At 34.9% G+C, this 19,530-nt stretch overlaps 1 protein-coding gene and 1 pseudogene across 2 annotated transcripts; one reads left to right on the top strand and one right to left on the bottom strand.

Annotated features, from left to right (window-relative positions):
• Positions 1 to 821: 821 nt before the first annotated feature.
• Positions 822 to 2,419, bottom strand: LOC131525178 (major histocompatibility complex class I-related gene protein-like; annotated as a pseudogene).
• A 7,495-nt stretch (positions 2,420 to 9,914) lies between these two features.
• On the top strand, positions 9,915 to 19,261 carry LOC131526289 (zinc-alpha-2-glycoprotein-like). 2 transcript variants are annotated; one of them, XM_058754511.1, is made up of 6 exons: positions 9,915 to 10,088; positions 12,476 to 12,724; positions 12,867 to 13,115; positions 13,230 to 13,502; positions 13,670 to 13,780; positions 19,161 to 19,261. In XM_058754511.1, exons 1-6 carry the CDS (start codon positions 10,028 to 10,030, stop codon positions 19,226 to 19,228), a joined length of 1,011 nt encoding a protein of 336 aa, XP_058610494.1. In that variant the 5' UTR covers positions 9,915 to 10,027; the 3' UTR covers positions 19,229 to 19,261. The 2 variants fall into 2 exon arrangements, with proteins under 2 accessions (XP_058610494.1, XP_058610493.1); XM_058754510.1 differs by lacking the exon at positions 19,161 to 19,261 and having other exon boundaries at positions 13,670 to 13,947.
• The last annotated feature ends 269 nt before the right edge of the window (positions 19,262 to 19,530 follow it).

The following is a 19,530-nucleotide window of genomic DNA, read 5'->3' on the forward strand; positions in this document are numbered from 1 at the left end:
TGAATTTCTTACCGCAAATGTATCAAAACTTAATTTTTGATTAGTAATATGCATTGCTAAGAACTTCATTTAGGCAACTTTAAAGGTGATTTTCTCAATATTTAGATTTTTTTGCACCCTCAGATTTGAGATTTTCATATAGTTGTATCTCAGCCAAATATTGTCCGATCCTAACAAACCATACATCAATGGACAGCTTATTTATTCAGCTTTCAGATGATGTATAAATCTCAATTTTCGAAAAATTGACACTTAAGACTGTTTTTTTCGTCCAGGGTCGCATATAATAATTTACACCACAATTTGTTGCCTTCTATTCGTGGAATGTTAAGACCACTAAAAATTAAATATGGCCCAAAACTCATGCCTGGACAGGGTTGCCAGGTCCGTGTAAGAAAACCAGCCCAAAGGCCAAATCATAGCACAAAACAAGCCTAAAGACCCTTTCCAAATATCAAAACTCAACATATGCCAAATTCATACCTAAAATATACATTTTACAGTTACTGAGACTGTGTTATACACAATTTCAAATTGAACATCTCTAGTAATCATGAACACAAAGGTCCCTCTCTTTTACAAAACTCAATCTCATAATACATTAGTTGGAAGTAAAATATTTCAGTTGTTGTTGGTACTACTGGTAGCCAACTGTAAACACTGTAAAGATCAGGGGGCTACAAAACATATGAAAGGGGAGTAGAAACTGCTATTGCTCCTCTCACTTTGCTCAAACACTCAGAAGTGTGACTCCTCTATCACTGTTTCACAGATCAATCACAGTTCATTTTGTTCATCGAAATGGTTATGGACAAGTAAACCTAGTTGATGATACTGCAATAGCAGTACCTATAACCTAAAAAACAGAAGATACAGCAGAAGTTTATAAACACTTCAGCTTGAGTACACACAGGTAGCCTGTTTTAGTAAATGTAGAATTCAATACATGTTAATGCATTAAAGGGATAGTTCACCCAAAAATGAAAATTCTGTCATTAATTACTCACTCTTACGTCGTTTCAAACACATTATGCCCTGCACACATTCAGTCAAGACTGAAATGGGATTTTACCCCATTCTACTGAAGCTGGTTCTGTCAGACTGCTGTGATTGACCAGACAGTCATAAGATCCTTTATGGTTTCTGTCGATCTCCACACTGGTTCTCATCTGAAAGGATCCATCAGCATTTGGTCTGATTCCAGATGATATTTGGTTCACAATGTTAATTCTATTCAACCTAATGTTCATCTCAATATCTCTGGGGTAGAAACCAGTGGCCAGACAGCTCAGATTCAGCCTACTGTGATCATCAGGAGGATTCCACTGCAAAGACATGAACATCTGGTGGAGCTGGAAAAGAAAGCATAAAATCATAATGAAAAAAACAAATATTTCAAAATAATTTGGTTCTGTGTTCTGTGAAAAACATACTATTTATCTTCATGTTGCACAGAAGAAATAAAGTTACCAAAATAAAGATGAATAAAAGATGACTAGACTAGACTGCACATGGAGAAGAAAAACAGACACACAGCATCCACAGGCACAACACACTCACATAAGAATGTGTTTGTAACCACAAGGTTTTGTTGTCCCTTTCAGCATTTTTCTAACGACTGCTTACTGAACCAGAAGTTATATGCAGGTCAGAAGTTATAAATGACACAGTTATAACATCATCTGAAATGTAACTGAGGTATAAAATAAAGAATTACTACTGAAAAACGTCCTGCACAAGTCGTGCTTGTGAAGGTGGTTCAAGTCAATCAGTTTGTTCTTCTTGACTGGCATTATGTAGATTCTTGAACATTAAATGAGGTAAACGTGTTCTATTAGACCTAAACAAGATTATGAACCTGTAAATGAGCATAATAAGAGTGCTTTAATTAAAATTATGCAATTAGAACATACTCTTTTTTTGTGTTATTAAATGTGGAGATCCAGTTCGTGCAGGTCTTGAGGTGATGCTGCAGGAATTGGTTTCGTTCTGTTTGCTGATCCCATTTCATTTTGGTTTCTTTAGCTTTGGGGTTTTTATCAATCCACTGCAGAGTGTCAGAATTAAAGGCAATAATATCCTCTCCATCAAATCCATATTCATCAAAGGCAGTCAGATTAGTCACTGTTCCATTAAATTTCTCCAGCTCACAACCAATTAGTCTCTGAAGAACATGAAGCTCTACAATCACAGAACAACATTTATGAGAAACTTAGATATGAATAAATGGGAATTTCTAGTATGAACAACTTAACTCTCTCCATTGTAGATGAATATATACAGTTTCATAACGTGTGTGAATTAATTAACAAGATAAACCATTAAACTCACCAGAACACTCTGAGTATGCACAGTTTGACAGAGTCTTCATCTGATGTAGCAACCCCGCATTATACGCAATTGGAAAGTGTAAAGCCATGTTATTTATACGTAGATTGATGAGAACAGGTTGGCTGGTTAACTACTAGCTACAACAGTTTACTTTGCATGCTAAATCTGTCTTCAACCCAAACAAAAGCAACAACATAACAATGTGTGATTTAGTAACCCAACACACACTCAAAAAAATGATTCGGTCTAAATTGACATTTTATGTAATTCAATTGCATTACAATTTTCCATTCATTTAAATTACATAGTTTTAACATAAACAAATCAATAAACTTAATGTGATTCATATGCATCAGTCATACGTGAATGAAACAGGTAAGATTTATGTAATAATTCACAGCAAAGTCCCCACACTGCTCAGTGTTCATGTGCTTCCACACTACAGAGTGTTCAAGTAACATTGAAGCAGTGTTGAGTTAAGAAGATAATTATGTGATGATTGATCTTTAATGATGAACAGCTGCTGTTATCAAGAAGAATCACCGAAGGAAAGAGAAACACAAGAACTACAACTGACTTCAGCCACAGACGAAGATGAAATCAACTGAAAAAAAAGAAGACATTAAATCTCTCAAGATCTGATTAAACAGCATCAGACTGACCAGATTGACTTTATTTCTGTCAGACTTCTAGAGAAGCTCTTATTGAGAATTAACAGAGGTTTAGATGCTTTATTGTTTTGTTTGAAATCACCATCAAAGAGACCAGTGTTTCCTTTTGTTGGGCTCTTGACCCTTGATACTTTGGTGTTACTATTGTGTTGGTTGCTTTAACTGTGTTTCTATAAGACACACTTAGCTTAGCCAGCAAAGCCAAGGAAAAAAAGAGTTGTGGGTAGATGATCCACCGATCTCATTTCAAGTCCAATTTCTGATTAGTTTTTTTTTTGTAGCTTTAGATCTTGCAGTATTGTAAATATCAGATCATTTGAATAATTTAAAAATCACTTTGTGCACACAATGTTTTCATCTCTAACAATTCAAAGACCACAGACATCAAGAATCAGTGTATGAATCTCAACAATGGTGACAGTCAACTAAATATTCAGATAAAACTCTGAACATCACAAAACAAGCTACTAAAAGTCACAACTAAAACAGCAAACGTAAAATAAAATAGTAAGAATAAAAGAAAATAATCAGACAATTCAGCTGCATTGTTTATTCATGCTGCAATGCATGCTGGGATACATGGGAGAGTCTTGTACTATGGTGTTGCCCAGCATGCATTGCAACATGAAGCATTTTCTTGACTGTCACCATTGTTGAGATTCATACGCTGATTCTTGATGTCTGTGGTCTTTGTACTGCTGCAGATGAAAACTTTTTGTGCACAAAGTGATTTGTAAATTATTCAAATGATCTTTTACAGTGCTACTAGACCTGAAGCTATAAAACAAATCCACACATATTCGTAAGACATTGGACTTGAAACTAGATCGGTAGACCATCTGTCCCCAACTCCATTTTTTCTTTTTTCTTAGTTTCACTGGCTAAACTAAGTGTGTTTTATATAAACACACAATTAAAGCAACCAGTGTAATAGCAACACCAAAGTGTCAAGGGGTCAAGAGCCCAGAGCCCAACAAAAGGAAACACTGGTCTCTTTGATGGTGATTTCAAACAAAACAATAAAGCATCTAAACCTCTGTTAATTCTCAATAAGAGCTTCTCTAGAAGTCTGACAGAAATAAAGTCAATCTGGTCAGTCTGATGCTGTTTGTGAAGCTGTTTAATCAGATCTTGAGAGATTTAATGTCTTTTTTTTCAGTTGATTTCATCTTCGTCTGTGGCTGAAGTCAGTTGTAGTTCTTGTGTTTCTCTTTCCTTCGGTGATTCTTCTTGATAACAGCAGCTGTTCATCATTAATGATCAATCATCACATAATTATCTTCTTAACTCCAGCACTGCTTCAATTCTACTTGAACACTCTGTAGTGTGGGAACACATGAACACTGAGCAGTGTGGAGACTTTACTGTGAATTATTACATAAATCTTACCTGTTTCATTCACGTATGACTGATGCATATGAATCGCATTAAGTTTATTGATTTGTTTATGTTAAAACTATGTAATCTAAATGGATGGAAAATTGTAATGCAATTGAATTACATAAAATGTCAATTTAGACCGAATCATTTTTTTGAGTGCATCGAAGTTGAGTGAACTTGATTCATGTTGACTGAATTACACACCATATTCATTGTGTAAGCAGTCTATGGAAATACATTTTATGACAGGTTTATAATAAGAGTATTTACAAAATGAGATGCTGAACATAGATATTGATATTTAATGTTCTGAAGAATTACATCCACATGAACAAATAATGATATCAACATTCATCTATGAATCAATGAAACCCTGCAGTCTTTGCTCAATATCTTCAGATAGTATTTTCACATTAATAAACCGCTTCACCTGAAAGTATGAAATGCAGCATAATTAATACGTCAACTCTTCAGATAATCAAAAAAACCAAAAAAAAAACATTAACTTTTTTTTTGGTGAAATAACGACGTCTTTGATGAACATGAGCAGCAACACAAAATACAGTAACGGTTGTTTTCACAGCTCCAGCACATACTGTCAGGATTTGTTTCACAGTCAGTAACACTGTAAACGTCAATAAACTTTTAAGTTTTTTTAAAATATACATTTAAAAAAATCCAATGTACAATTATAGTGCTATATTGGTGCTTTGGCTTTGTGTCATATTATCTACATTACAAGAACTAGTACAGGTTTGTATGGGTTTATCTAATGCATCGACTGAGAGAGTTATACATTCAACATCTTTCTTTTATCTGATGGCTTTAATCAATCTCTCCACTTTTTTGTTCTAATTAGGAAAGTCATGAAATGCTATCTTGGATTATTACTTTTTTTACTGGAGCAAATAAGAATACAAAAGTGAAATGTAAAAATGGTCCATTAATGATGTAAAATGAAAAATACTTATAAACTGTTTTGTAAAAGCCTTTAGCTGCAGCTATGAACCCATGGGATCTGAGTTGATTACATCCGTTCTGATACCTGATTTAATGGGAATTGTGGGTTTGTAAACGATCAGCTCAGGAATGCGTGAGTTTTAGGCCGCAGGATCAGTTTCTTCACTGCCACATTCATTCACAGACACAGAAGAGCGAGCGGCTCGCCTGAATGTGCTGTGACTGAACACACACAGCTTTTCTTATATATATATCTATTGCACTTGTGTTATTTTGTGACAGACTGTGTGCCGTTCACAGACCGAGATGGGGATCAAAGTTAGCTGATGTGAATATCACAAAAAATTATGAAAAACATCCTGTCCCAACACAATATCTTTTTTCTTTTCTTTTTATTATTATTATATTTTAGGAAATTAGGCTCAGTACAACAATTTTCTGAGTCATCATAAGTAAATAAATAATGAAAAACATCCTGTTCCTGATACAATAATTTTTTTCTTTTCTAAAAAAACAAAATCCTTTTTTTTGTTATTTTATTTGATAAAATTAAATTCAATACAACAAATGTTTGGGTCACACATTTTGCCCCAAAGAGTAATATGTAAATAAATAATGAGAAATGTCCATCCAGACACAAAATATTTCTTTATTTAATTTAATTTAATTTTCATTCATCATATTTTTTATTTAATTTTTGTTATTCTATTTTATAACATTTAATTAAGTACTACTACATGTATGGTTTACAATTTAAATAATTTTTTAATAATTTTGATTTTATTTGTATTTTTTCATTTTGATTTTGATTTGATTTTGTAAAATTAAATTCAGTACAGCAAATACTATCAAGATGTAAAGTTCACAATTTAAATATTATTATTTTGTTTTCATTATTTATTTATTTAAAAATATATTTGGGGTGAAATACGAGCTGGACCTTTTATATTTAAATAGTTATATTTTCTTTTTTCTTTCTTTCTTTTTTTTTTTTTTACAAAATTACATACCACATATAGTATCATGACGTATGGTTCACAATTTTAATAATAATATTTTGCATTATTATTTGCAAATTAGGAGGTTTTTTATGTGATTAACTGTCATGAAAGTGATGTCTTAATGTGACAAAATATTTAATTTATGTGAAAATGTAGTCTGAATTATATTTACGTGAAAATACGGTATCTCACAGAAGTGAGTACACCCCTCACATTTTTGTAAATATTTTATCATATCTTTTCATGTGACAACACTGAAGAAATGACACTTTGCTACAATGTGAAGTAATGAGTTACAGTCTGTTGCTATAGAAACCACACACGTCTTTTCTATAACCTGGATTTTTACACTAATGTTCAAAAGCAAATATGCTTTCATATTCATATGTTCAAAAAAGTCAATAAAAGATTTATGTCACATTACATGTGTAACACCCCCATCCCCCCACCCCCCTCCCGCTTTTAATATTGCAGCTACACTGCAAACCCTGGTCTGTTTTGTTCTGAAGTGATGTGATGTGTGTATGGTCACGGTGCATGCCCTCATGAGAAATAGGCCTAAGTAATAAATAATAAGCTAATAAGAAAAAACTTGAGAAATAAGTCATAGTGAATAGTTTGTAATCTTACTTTGTGGTTTCGTAGTTTAATGGATGTTTTGTTATTTGTTATGTTTAATGCAGTAATAGGCTACATTTGGTTTTCCATGTTTTAACTAGAGATGCAACGATTGCAATTTTCTTGGCCGATTCCGATTTTTTTTTGTAAGTGTGACCTGCAGATACCCATTCGTGCCGATTCCAATTTTCTTTCCAAGAACTATAATTGACAGCATATACAAACACAAATCTATACTTTTTTTTTTTTTTTTTAATAAAAACATTAAAGAAATTATTAGACATTACAATTCCCAAAATCTGGACTAAGTTACAGATGTTCTCTCAAACGACTCTCAAAATATAGTGCTCTGACTACAAAGAGGTGGAAATAACAATTAACTGAAAATGAGTTGCTGTACTGTATAACAAAACAGATGTAATTTCCCTCTTTTTATAAATGGTTGTTTTTTTTCCTCTAACCTTATTAAATGTCATCTTTCGCATCAAAATCTTACATTGTGTCAATTAATTCAGAGTAATAAGAAACTGTAGAGTTGTTACCATTCAGATGAAATCAGTATCAACAAACTCCATCTTTTCCACTGCAGCAAACACAGAAGCTGCATCTGAAGTGGCATTAGATGTATTTACAGACTGTTTGATGAAGCTGAGGTGCCATAAGTGCATTTACTCTGCAAAATTTCAAATGCATAAATAATGTTATAAGATTACTGTTTTAAATATTTTTTTTAAACTTGCAAATAAGAAATGTTGTGAAAAATGTAATGATACTTTTAAATGTGATATCAAACCACCAGTAGGTGGCGGCAAATGACTTTTACAGTTTTTCACATTTGCTAAGACACAAACCCTACTCTCTGAATCAAATTCTCAATAGCAAAACCTTAAACAAGTTCAGGCAGTTTAGACACCGTTTGCGGATGTCATGCACTCTTTTTAGTAAAACTCTAAACACTTTCTTACTCGCTAAAACACAATTTGCACTGTGATGAACTTGTGATGCAAAACCCTAGACACAAGAAATCAAAAGTTAAGCACAACTGCAACACAACTGTCATCGATTACACACAATCATTCAAAATTGTTCAAACTTGTTTCTAAATATGCATAAGCCAGTTCAAAGTGAACAGATTGTACGGGTACATCCTTCAACAATGGATAACAATCTGAGAGGTAGAGGAAGAGCAAGACCAAGAACAGTCATTTCAGATGATAATCAGGGCCGTACTCACAAAACATTGTATTTTACCGCTAAGAGTTATCCTAAATAGCACTACAAGTTTTTAGCTAAGAGTTTTCTCTTAAAACCTATTCACAAAGCTGCTGAGACAAAATTTACTAAGGAATAGAGAGAAGCCTTAAACTCAGAGGAAGGGGGCGGGGTTTACCTGGTTGCTATGGACGATGTCAGCATGCTTAGTAACTATGCTCACAGTGATTGGCTGATAGTCTGTCAGAGATTTATTCAAAGAAATATTGTAGAGCGTGATATTATGTTGCCACATCCAAATAAAGGTTTAAAAATAATATTAATTGCCACGTTCAAATAAAGATTTTAAAATGCAGACTAAGTGTGACTAATTAAACAAGTATATGTTCAGCTAATTGTCAGCCTCTTACATGTATGCTTCTCGTAGCGGATATGCATATAAACCTCCTTTTCATTAACAGAGTAGAATAATCATGGCTGATATTAAGACATGTAAACATAAAAGAAAACCAAACTGGATGCAAGAACAGCTATAGTTTGTTACTTCTTGCCCAGCTGGTTAATAAAAACAAGGATATAATTAAAGGGAAATTTGGAGTTGGGATAACAATAAATTGATATTAAGAGACTTACATTTTAGACACCATTTGTAACTGCAGGTTAAAGCACTCCATGTCCTAAACAGTGTGGAAATACATCTAAATGCCATTCAGATGCAACTTCTGCAAAGATGAATTTTGTTGATACTGGTTTCAGTTGTTTGGTAACAGCATAAATGTCTTATTATTCTAATTGACTGATTAAATGTAATGATTTGACTCAAAAGATGCACACTTTTTTTTAAAAAAAAGAAAGGCTTTATTAAAGGTAAAACTGCCCATAAAAGGTAAAAATCAATTTAAAATTATATGAAAAGATTAATCGAGATATCAATTTTTTTTTCAATATCGCACACCCCTAGATAATGGTCATATTTTCAGAAGAAAAAAAATGCATTGTATTCAAATACATTGCATTTTATATTTGATGTCAGAAAAACTGGCAATTTCATCATTTGAATTTTATGAATTTGTTAGTTTTTTTTTTCTCTCTCTAAACAAAGTTTTCTCTCTAAGCTTCAGTTTCTAGGATACAGATATACAGGTACCAAGATTTTCTAATTTGTTAACAGATGGTTAGGTGTAATCTGGCTGTGCCCTCTGAACTTCATCTGTTCCACATTTTATTCCTGGACACAACTGCAAACATCTCACCTATGATTGATGATGATCCTAAAACTTAAACATCAAGTTGGGGTAGACAGTCCTGGTGGATAAGCATGAGGAAAAAACAATTCCAAGGAAAAGCAAAGGAATTCATAAATATTACATTTCAAGAGATATGTGACGAAGAGATTAAGAGGGAGACAGCTACACACCATTCAAAAGCAGTTTGGTGTAAGGGCTATGAATAGAAATTAGTATACCACCATCTTTGTATAGGGCAGTGTTGCCTAATCACTAAAGTGTTTGTTTCAAACAGCAAGAAATTAATCATTTAAAAAAAAAAAAGAAAAAAAGTTACAGTTAGGAATAGACAGATTAACGTTCTTGAAAAAGTGATTCTGGACAGACAAAAGTATACTGATTGATATCGAAATGATTGATAAGGAATTGTTGTTGTTGTTGTTGTTGTTATTATTATGCTATATCCACTCTCCTTCGTCCATTAACCGCTTCACACTCCAATCCAGTTAGAGGCGGTAGTGCACCGAGCTGGTTTGCCAATCCCAAAGAAGAAGATTCTCACCTTTCGCCAGATGTGTTGTAATGGCGCTGTAGCACACGTGCGGGCGCGGCCCGTAAAAACGTCGAAATGGACTTTTTTTGTACACTCATTTTGATTTTCTTGGAGTATATACTCCATGTTCAGTGCGGTAAGCAACCAAATACGTATTAATTATGTTTAAGTAAATGTAAAATGATTCATTGTATGTTATATCTAATATATATCTACTAAACGTGTGTTATGAAATGCATTTTGGTCATTGCATGTTTTGTATTGATCACTGGTGTAAGATACCGTGTGAGCTTTGCATTAGTGAACCGGCCAGTGAGGGGCAAATGAAGCCTCATGAAGCACTGAGGCTTTCTTCTGACTGTTTCGGAAAAATATTCAAAGTTTCGGGTGTGTCGAAAACAGCGCCATCTGGTGGTTAATAAAAAATATAGCAGCCAAAAGCCTATGAAAGATACTCCGTAGGACGAAGCATCTACCACACATTCCATAGATTCAAGTTACGTGCACAAATAAAAGCCTAACAAGTGTTTGTGTTTGCTGCATTTCTGTTTCTGATAAATTAATTACTTACCCATTAAAATGTCCAATTTAATACCAGTACAAATATCCGTATGATGTAATAAAAGACTAATGAATTGCATATGACAAATGTTTAATTTAAATATTTTCTGAAATAATTTTAATTCTTCATATTACTTGTATGGTATCTAAAATGTAAATGAAATCATAATAATAAAACGAATAAATAAAAATATTAAGTGGTAATACACTACATCTAGACAAGACATTATATTCTACAAAGCATGTTCAGATATTATGATTTTTCATTATGATTAGTAAATGACAAGAGATGTGGGATGGGGAGGTTAAAGGTCATCATCTATACAACATTCAAAAACATGTTGGAAATGTAAAGAAAAGATTTGGAAGTAGGAATATCTAGTCTTCCTATTGGTCATAAGGCTCTTAATCATTCAGTACTCAGGTCATTAGAATTAACAAGAGACTGTGGGACATTTGCTATTAAACTGTGTAGCATATGAAAGAGATATATACGCTATACTGATGTGCGCATGCCCAGTAGCCGCAGCTGTATCCCTTCATAACCCCCATCTACCCGTAACCACGTGCATGAGCGCCTCTTTTTCTGGTATTGTTTGTAGCTTTTGGATGTTCATGTGTTTTTTTTGTTTGTTTTTTTGAGGTACAGGAAGAGCAAGACCAAGAACAGTCATTTCAGATGATAATCAGGGCCGTACTCACAAAACATTGTATCTTACCGCTAAGAGTTCTCCTAAATAGCAGTAAAAGTTTTTAGCTAAGAGTTTTCTCTTAAAATCTATTCACAAAGCTTTCTGTCTGTCACTGGTGCTAAGCAAGCAGTCTACCTACATCCTCTGACTAACATTGGATTGGCGAGTTTGTGTCCGTGAGATCTACGCAAAACCCGGGCGTGAGACTCTATGTAACATTAGGTCCCCAGTGAACGGATAATTGAACGTATGAGATGTCTAGGATAATCAAATATCTCAATTAATAGATATTTGTGATCAGTTTTTAATTAGAAGTACAGTCTAAATTTAATGATCACTTGAAATTGGAGTCAGATTGAACACAGAGCTAGACTAAAATTGAAACTAAATCCTGATAAATTCAGAAGCGCATGTAAAGGCCCGAATGCACATTAAACCTTTGACCGGGTGGATCCTTACAATGTTGTCATTCAAAGACAGAGGCAGGACAAAGAGTTCAGCCTAATTTGAGCAGATTATCTGTGGCCTCCATAATCAGTTGGAAAGTTCAAAAGAAGAGAGGAAGAGATATATATATATATATATATATATATATATATATATATATATACACTGTATAGCCTATTGGTCATTTCAGTGTATTCTTGTGTAGAACTGCAAGACTACCACATTAGGGTGGAAGAACTGGCCTGTGGTGACATAGATGTGCTGTCTTGTCAAGGCTGGATCCGCTGGGTTTTCTTTTCTTTTTTTTTTTTCCTGTTGCCTGCCTGTGACGTAGATTCCTCCTAATTCTTTTTTATTTATTTTTTTTACACACACACACGTTTGTTTTTGTGACATCCCATAGGCGTAATGGTTTTATACTGTACTTACTGTATGTGCTATTGTCCTACACCAACCCTACACCTAAACCTACCCCTTACAGGAGACTTTCTGCTATTTCAGATTTTCAATACACTCCATTCTGTGTGATTTATAAGCGTTTTGAAAAGTGGGGACATGGAGTAATGTCCTGAAAAGTCACCTTCTCCTTGTAATACCTGTCATACCCTTGTCATTATACAAAATCCTAATTTGTTACAAAAATGCGCACACACAAAAATGTTTTTTTTTTTTTCTTTCTTTCTTTTTGAGAGTAACCATTTTTGTTTTTGGTATATTCACCAAACTTAGGTTTGGTTTGGTATTTGGATCACTCTCAGGCAGTTTGACTGTAATGTTGACATGTCTGTAACACCTTTATTGTCTTGCATATCTCTTTCCTCAGAGAGACACTATCTCCAGTTTGTTTACACCATCCTCACCAAACCTGATGGGTTCTCCGGTCCTGTGTTCAGTGCAGTGGGTCTGTATGATGACAGACAGATCTCTTCCTACAGCAATGAAGAAGGAACCTGGAAAAGAGACTGTTTGGATGCAGAAATCTGGAGAGACACCGAAGAACCTCATGATTCTAGAGACTGGTTCATGAATCTGGTTAACACTCTGACAAACTGCACAAGCTCCAGATGTGATGGTGAATCCTTTGGGTTTTATTGGAATAACACGATACATATTTAAGTGTCCAAATGCTTTTATGGGCCGCTGTATTTTTTAAATTACAATATTTTAACTTGTAGTAATTTGTTGTTGTTTGTTTTATTAATTTACATGTTTAGGCCTCCATACACTCCAGAGGAGAGTCGGCTGTGAGGTGGATATGAATGTGAATGCATTTGACGAGTATGGATATGAAGGAGAGGACTTTATTGCCTTTAATTATTCCACATTGCAGTGGGTTGATAAAAGTCCAAAGGCAAAAGAAACCAAAATGAAATGGGTCGCTGACAGATTTCACAATCAGCATCTCCAGTCGTACCTCAACAGCTGCATGGACTGGATCTCAATATATAATGCTTCGATAAGCAGTATGTGTTGCTCTAATGACTTCAGTGTTTTAAACTCAATCATTTATGTCTTTTTGTTCAGAATCAGTTGAGTGGTTCCAATATCCTTTATTCATGATGTGCTTCTTATTGCAGCTCCTCCAGTTCTTCACATGTTTACATCTGCAGCTCCTCAAGACCAAAGCGAGCTGATTCTGAGCTGTCTGGCCACTGGCTTCTACCCCAAACACATAGAGATGAACATCACACTAAACAACATTACACTCCAACCCTTCAGCTCTACTGGAGTCAGACCCAGCGATAACCAAACCTTTCAGAAGAGAACCAGCGTGAAGATACACAGAGATGAGAAACAGAGTTATGAGTGTCGTGTCCTTCACAGCGGCCAGACATTTACAACATCATGGGGTAAATATTACCATATTAACAGTCTGAAGTTAATATTTTGTGCAAAATTGTTGTACTGTAGCTTCCTACTCCAGCTGGCAGCTCAGAATTTGTATTTATAGTATTTACTTTGTTGCATGAATTTATAGAACATTACACGTTTAATTTTTTTATTTTTTTTCCTGCAGATGGAAGTCTGGAATCTAGAAGTCATGATTGGGCCGCTGTAGCTGCAGGTGCTTTTGCGATTGCAGTTCTATGCATTATGCCTTTAATCTACAAAAACAGAAGGTTCAGTGGTGAGTTTATATTAATTAAAGGAATAATTGACCCAGAACTGAAAATTGTCATTATTTACTCGCCCTCATATTATTCCATATTATTCATATTATACACAAAAATAGATATTTTTGATGAACAGTCACAACTGCAAACAGGACAAACATTATAACAGCATGTTTCAAATGTAATTTTTCTCATTATCATTTGTCTTTAACCTGAGATTAATTATTTAATGAAATATTTTTACTGGAGCAAATAAGAATACAAAAGTGAAATGTAAAAATGGTCCATTAATGATGTAAAATGAAAAATACTTCATATAAACTTATGCAGTACTCAGTTTGGCCTGAAGATTTTAACCCTCTGAAATTTCACAATAATTTGCAGATTTCTTTTTCAACATTTCCATTTCCCCGAAACAACAACAGAGAACAATACTGTTACATAAATAACAAATACTATGTGTTCTTGATCCTTCAAAATGTTGCAAGAAACTTTCAAACTTGAAGTTTAATGCAGTCATATTTCAGCTTAGCATAAAGGAACATAATAAATAGGGTCATAATTAAGTGACCTATAAACACACATTAGAAACAGCTGAGGGCAAGAAACACTGAAGCAGATATCACTGATGACTGAATGAAAAAAAAAGCCTTAATTCTCTGCAGAATGGAGCGCAACTGAAGAATGGAGTTCATTTTGTTAAAATGATCCAAAATGACAAACATTTACGTGAGAAATGTGAATAAAAAAGCTTAACTGCATCACATGCTACAGTTACAGAAGCGTAAAACCAGAGCACCTGCTGCTCAAGGTGTCCAGCAATGTTATTCAGTATACTGTCCAAGAAAATAAATGGCATTTCTAATCAGTACCTATAAACCACAAACCGTTCGCATCTCAATCCAGGCTGTAAATCCATCAGCACTGAACTCCTGATCAAAACACATCTTCAGATACTGGACTAAACCTGTACAGAACATGACTGTGATACGGACAGATACAGTGTGTGGAGACAATGATTTATATTCTTATAATACCATTCTCCACTATTACAGTCATCGCTGATTTTCACTTCACATTCATCATCCAACCATAAAAAAAGCAGATAATATAAAATGTCTTGTCAACCCTAAAGTGAAAAATAAATATACTTAAATGTATTTGAAATACATTTATTTCATACTAAGTACAGTGGGAACGGAAAGTATTCAGACCCCCTTAAATTTTTCACTCTTTGTTATATTGCAGCCATTTGCTAAAATCATTTAAGTTCAGTTTTTGTCCTCATTAATGTACACACAGCACCCCATATTGACAGAAAAACACAGAATTGTTGACATTTTTGAAGATTTATTAAAAAAGAAAAATTGAAATATCACATGGTCCTAAGTATTCAGACCCTTTGCTGTGACACTCATATATTTAACTCAGGTGCTGTCCATTTCTTCTGATCATCCTTGAGATGGTTCTACACCTTCATTCAGTCCAGCTGTGTTTGATTATACTGATTGGACTTGATTAGGAAAGCCACACACCTGTCTATATAAGACCTTACAGCTCACAGTGCATGTCAGAGCAAATGAGAATCATGAGGTCAAAGGAACTGCCTGAAGAGCTCAGAGACAGAATTGTGGCAAGGCACAGATCTGGCCAAGGTTACAAAAAAATTATGCTGCACTTAAGGTTCCTAAGAGCACAGTGGCCTCCATAATCCTTAAATGGAAGACGTTTGGGACATAGCGGTATGTGTGGAGAAAACCAGGCACTGCTCGTCACCTGTCCAATACAGTCCCAACAGTGAAGCATGGTGGTGGCAGCATCATGCTGTGGGGGTGTTTTTCAGCTGCAGGGACAGGACGACTGGTTGCAATCGAGGGAAAGATGGATGCGGCCAAGTACAGGGATATCCTGGACGAAAACCTTCTCCAGAGTGCTCAGGACCTCAGACTGGGCTGAAGGTTTACCTTCCAACAAGACAATGACCCTAAGCACACAGCTAAAATAACGAAGGAGTGGATTCACAACAACTCCGTGACTGTTCTTGAATGGCCCAGCCAGAGCCCTGACTTAAACCCAATTGAGCATCTCTGGAGAGACCTAAAAATGGCTGTCCACCAACGTTTACCATCCAACCTGACAGAACTGGAGAGGATCTGCAAGGAGGAATGGCAGAGGATCCCCAAATCCAGGTGTGAAAAACTTGTTGCATCTTTCCCAAAAAGACTCATGGCTGTATTAGATCAAAAGGGTGCTTCTACTAAATACTGAGCAAAGGGTCTGAATACTTAGGACCATGTGATATTTCAGTTTTTCTTTTTTAATAAATCTGCAAAAATGTCAACAATTCTGTGTTTTTCTGTCAATATGGGGTGCTGTGTGTGTATATTAATGAGGGAAAAAAAATGAACTTAAATGATTTCAGAAAATGGCTGCAATATAACAAAGAGTGAAAAATTAAAGGGGGTCTGAATACTTTCCGTACCCACTGTATACTAAAAAATCAATTTTAATATTTATGTACTTGATAAAATACACTGCAATTGTAATTTTAATACACTAAACTGGTATACATAATCTGCTAAATTGGAACTAATTTAGTACTTAATGCATTTTAAGTGTGCGGAAGTAGTGCTGAAGTCCAATTAAAGATATACTTAGTATATTTAATTGTGCTAAAGTGGAATTATTACAAGTATAATTCAGGTACACTTTAAACATTTTGCATTTAAAGATCGATATTATTAAAAGATTGTACAATCCTCATCAATAGTGACACTAAAACACATTTTAGACTTAATATTAAGAAATGTGTATTGTGCACAAGCAGTACTCCAAATAAAGTTTAATTATAATTTTTATATCAGTAAGTCTTGAGTTATCTGTCAGTAAATATGTTAATAGATTTGAACAGTACTTAATACGAAATAAATGTATTTTAAATATATTACTTTTTTTTTTACTAGGGAAGTACATACCAGTATCATGTAAATATGTTTGTCAAGCTTTCACACTCCTCATTCATTTGTTATGTATAATTGTTATAATCTTAGTTATAGTGCATCAAATAAAATACAAATCAATTTCAAACAACAAAATCATAATCAAATCTCTACTAGCTCATATTTCTGTCAGGCCTGTACTGCCGTGGCCAGAAGTTTTGAGAATGACACAAATATTTTATCTTTTATATTTATGTCAGATGTTACTATGGTATACTGAAGTATAATTATGTATTTCATAAGTGTCAAAGGCTTTTATTGACAATTACATGTTTATGCAAAGACTCAAAATTATTTGACCCTTTCTTTTACAAGACCTCCATTGAAAATACAGTAAAAATCATGTGAACACAAGAACTGATATAACAAAACATAAACAGCAATATTAACATACAAAAAACAAAAACACATTTAATCATTTGAACTGATTCATTTCAATCTTGCTTTTTGAGGTCTGAAGTTCAAATCAGAAACTTACTGGCCAAATAATATCATCACACTGTTGTTTCAGTTTATGAATATATGCTATTTTGTAAACACAAAAACAAATATAACACGCAAACAAATCCTTGAATCGATTCATTGTAACAGATTGTCTGAACAAGATCGATACTATCAGAGATAAAATTGTATCCCTGCAGCCTTCAGCTACAGTATCGCATCAGATAGCGCACTATAGACCCCCTGAGGAACAATTCCATTCATTCTCTACTGTAGGAGAGGAAGAATTGTATAAACTTGTTAAATCATCTAAACCAACAACATGTATGTTAGACCTTATTCCATCTAAACTACTAAAAGAGCTGCTTCCAGAAGTCATAGATCCTCTTTTGGCTATTATTAATTCATCATTGTCATTAGGATATGTCCCTAAAACCTTCAAATTGGCTGTTATTAAGCCTCTCATTAAAAAAACACAACTTGACCCAAAAGATCTAGTTAATTACAGACCGATCTCAAATCTCCCTTTTCTGTCAAAGATACTAGAAAAGGTAGTATCCTCACAATTATATTCCTTCCTAGAGAAAAATGATATCTGTGAGGAATTCCAGTCAGGATTTAGATCGTATCATAGTACTGAGGCTGCTCTCATTAGAGTTACAAATGACCTGCTTCTATCATCTGATCGTGGTTGTATCTCTTTATTAGTTCTACTGGATCTTAGCGCTGCGTTCGACACTATCGACCACAACATTCTTTTGAATAGACTAGAAAACTTTGTTGGCATTAGTGGAAGTGCCTTAGCATGGTTCAAATCGTACTTATCTGACCGCCATCAGTTCGTAGCAGTGAATGAAGAGGTATCATATCGATCACAAGTGCAGTATGGAGTACCTCAAGGCTCAGTACTAGGGCCGTTACTTTTCACGCTCTATATGTTACCCTTGGGAGATATTATCAGGAGACATGGTGTTAGCTTTCACTGTTATGCTGATGATACTCAGCTCTATATTTCTTGCGGCCCGGTGAAACACACCAAATTGAGAAACTAACGGAATGCATAGTCGATATAAAAACTGGATGACGAGTAATTTTTACTGCTAAATTCTGAAAAACAGAGGTGTTAATTATCGGACCTAAAACCCCACATGTAATAACCTAGAACATTATCTAACACTTGACGGCTGCTCTGTCAATTCTTCTTCATCAGTCAGGAACCTAGGTGTGCTGTTCGATAGCAATCTGTCATTTGAAAGCCATGTTTCTAGCATCTGTAAAACTGCATTTTTCATCTCAAAAGCATATCTAAGTGCAGAAATGTTAATTCATGCGTTTATGACCTCAAGGTTAGACTATTGTAATGCTTTATTGGGTGGTTGTTCTGCACGCTTGATCAACAAACTACAGTTAGTCCAAAATGCAGCAGCTAGAGTTCTTACTAGAACCAGGAAATATGACCATATTAGCCGGTTCTGTCAACACTGCACTGGCTCCCTATCAAGCATCGGATAGATTTTAAAATCTTGTTAATTACTTATAAAGCCCTGAATGGTTTAGCTCCTCAGTACTTGAGCGAGCTCTTATCGCATTATAGTCCTCCACGTCCGCTGCGTTCTCAAAACTCTGGCCGTTTGATAATACCTAGAATATCAAAATCGACTGCGGGCGGCAGATCCTTTTCCTATTTAGCACCCAAACTCTGGAACAGTCTACCTAACACTGTTCGGGAGGCAGACACACTCTGTCAGTTTAAATCTAGATTAAAGACCCATCTCTTTAGCCTGGCTTACACATAACACATTAATACGCTTCTATTATTCAAATCCGTTAAAGGATTGTTAGGCTGCATTAATTAGATCAACCGGAACCGGGAACACTCCCCATAACACACGATGTACCGTTACATCGTAAGTTGAATGGCATCTGCGCTAATGTTTGTCTGTTTCTTTCCTAGTCTGTTTCTCGGTCCGTGTCCGATCAGATGGTGGGTCGGCGCCGGGAGGTGATGTCTCGCGGCCCTGATCGTCGGCGGAGACCAGGACGCCCGGATGACCCCAGAGATATATCCCCAGATATATCAACCAAAATAACAAAATAACTAAAATATAATAAAATACCTAACTACATAATACTACTATTGTTAGAAATTGCAACAAAATTAAAATAGAAATATAAACTTTTGAACTGCTGGTTTCGTCTGGTCAGAGGAGAACTGGCCCCCGACTGAGCCTGGTTTCTCCCAAGGTTTTTCTCCATTCTGTCTCGGAGGAGTTTTGGTTCCTTGCCGCTGTCGCCTCTGGCTTGCTCAGTTGGGGACACTTAAT

The sequence above is a fragment of the Onychostoma macrolepis genome, chromosome 19 (assembly GCF_012432095.1).
Source record: "Onychostoma macrolepis isolate SWU-2019 chromosome 19, ASM1243209v1, whole genome shotgun sequence".
Lineage (NCBI taxonomy): Eukaryota > Metazoa > Chordata > Actinopteri > Cypriniformes > Cyprinidae > Onychostoma > Onychostoma macrolepis.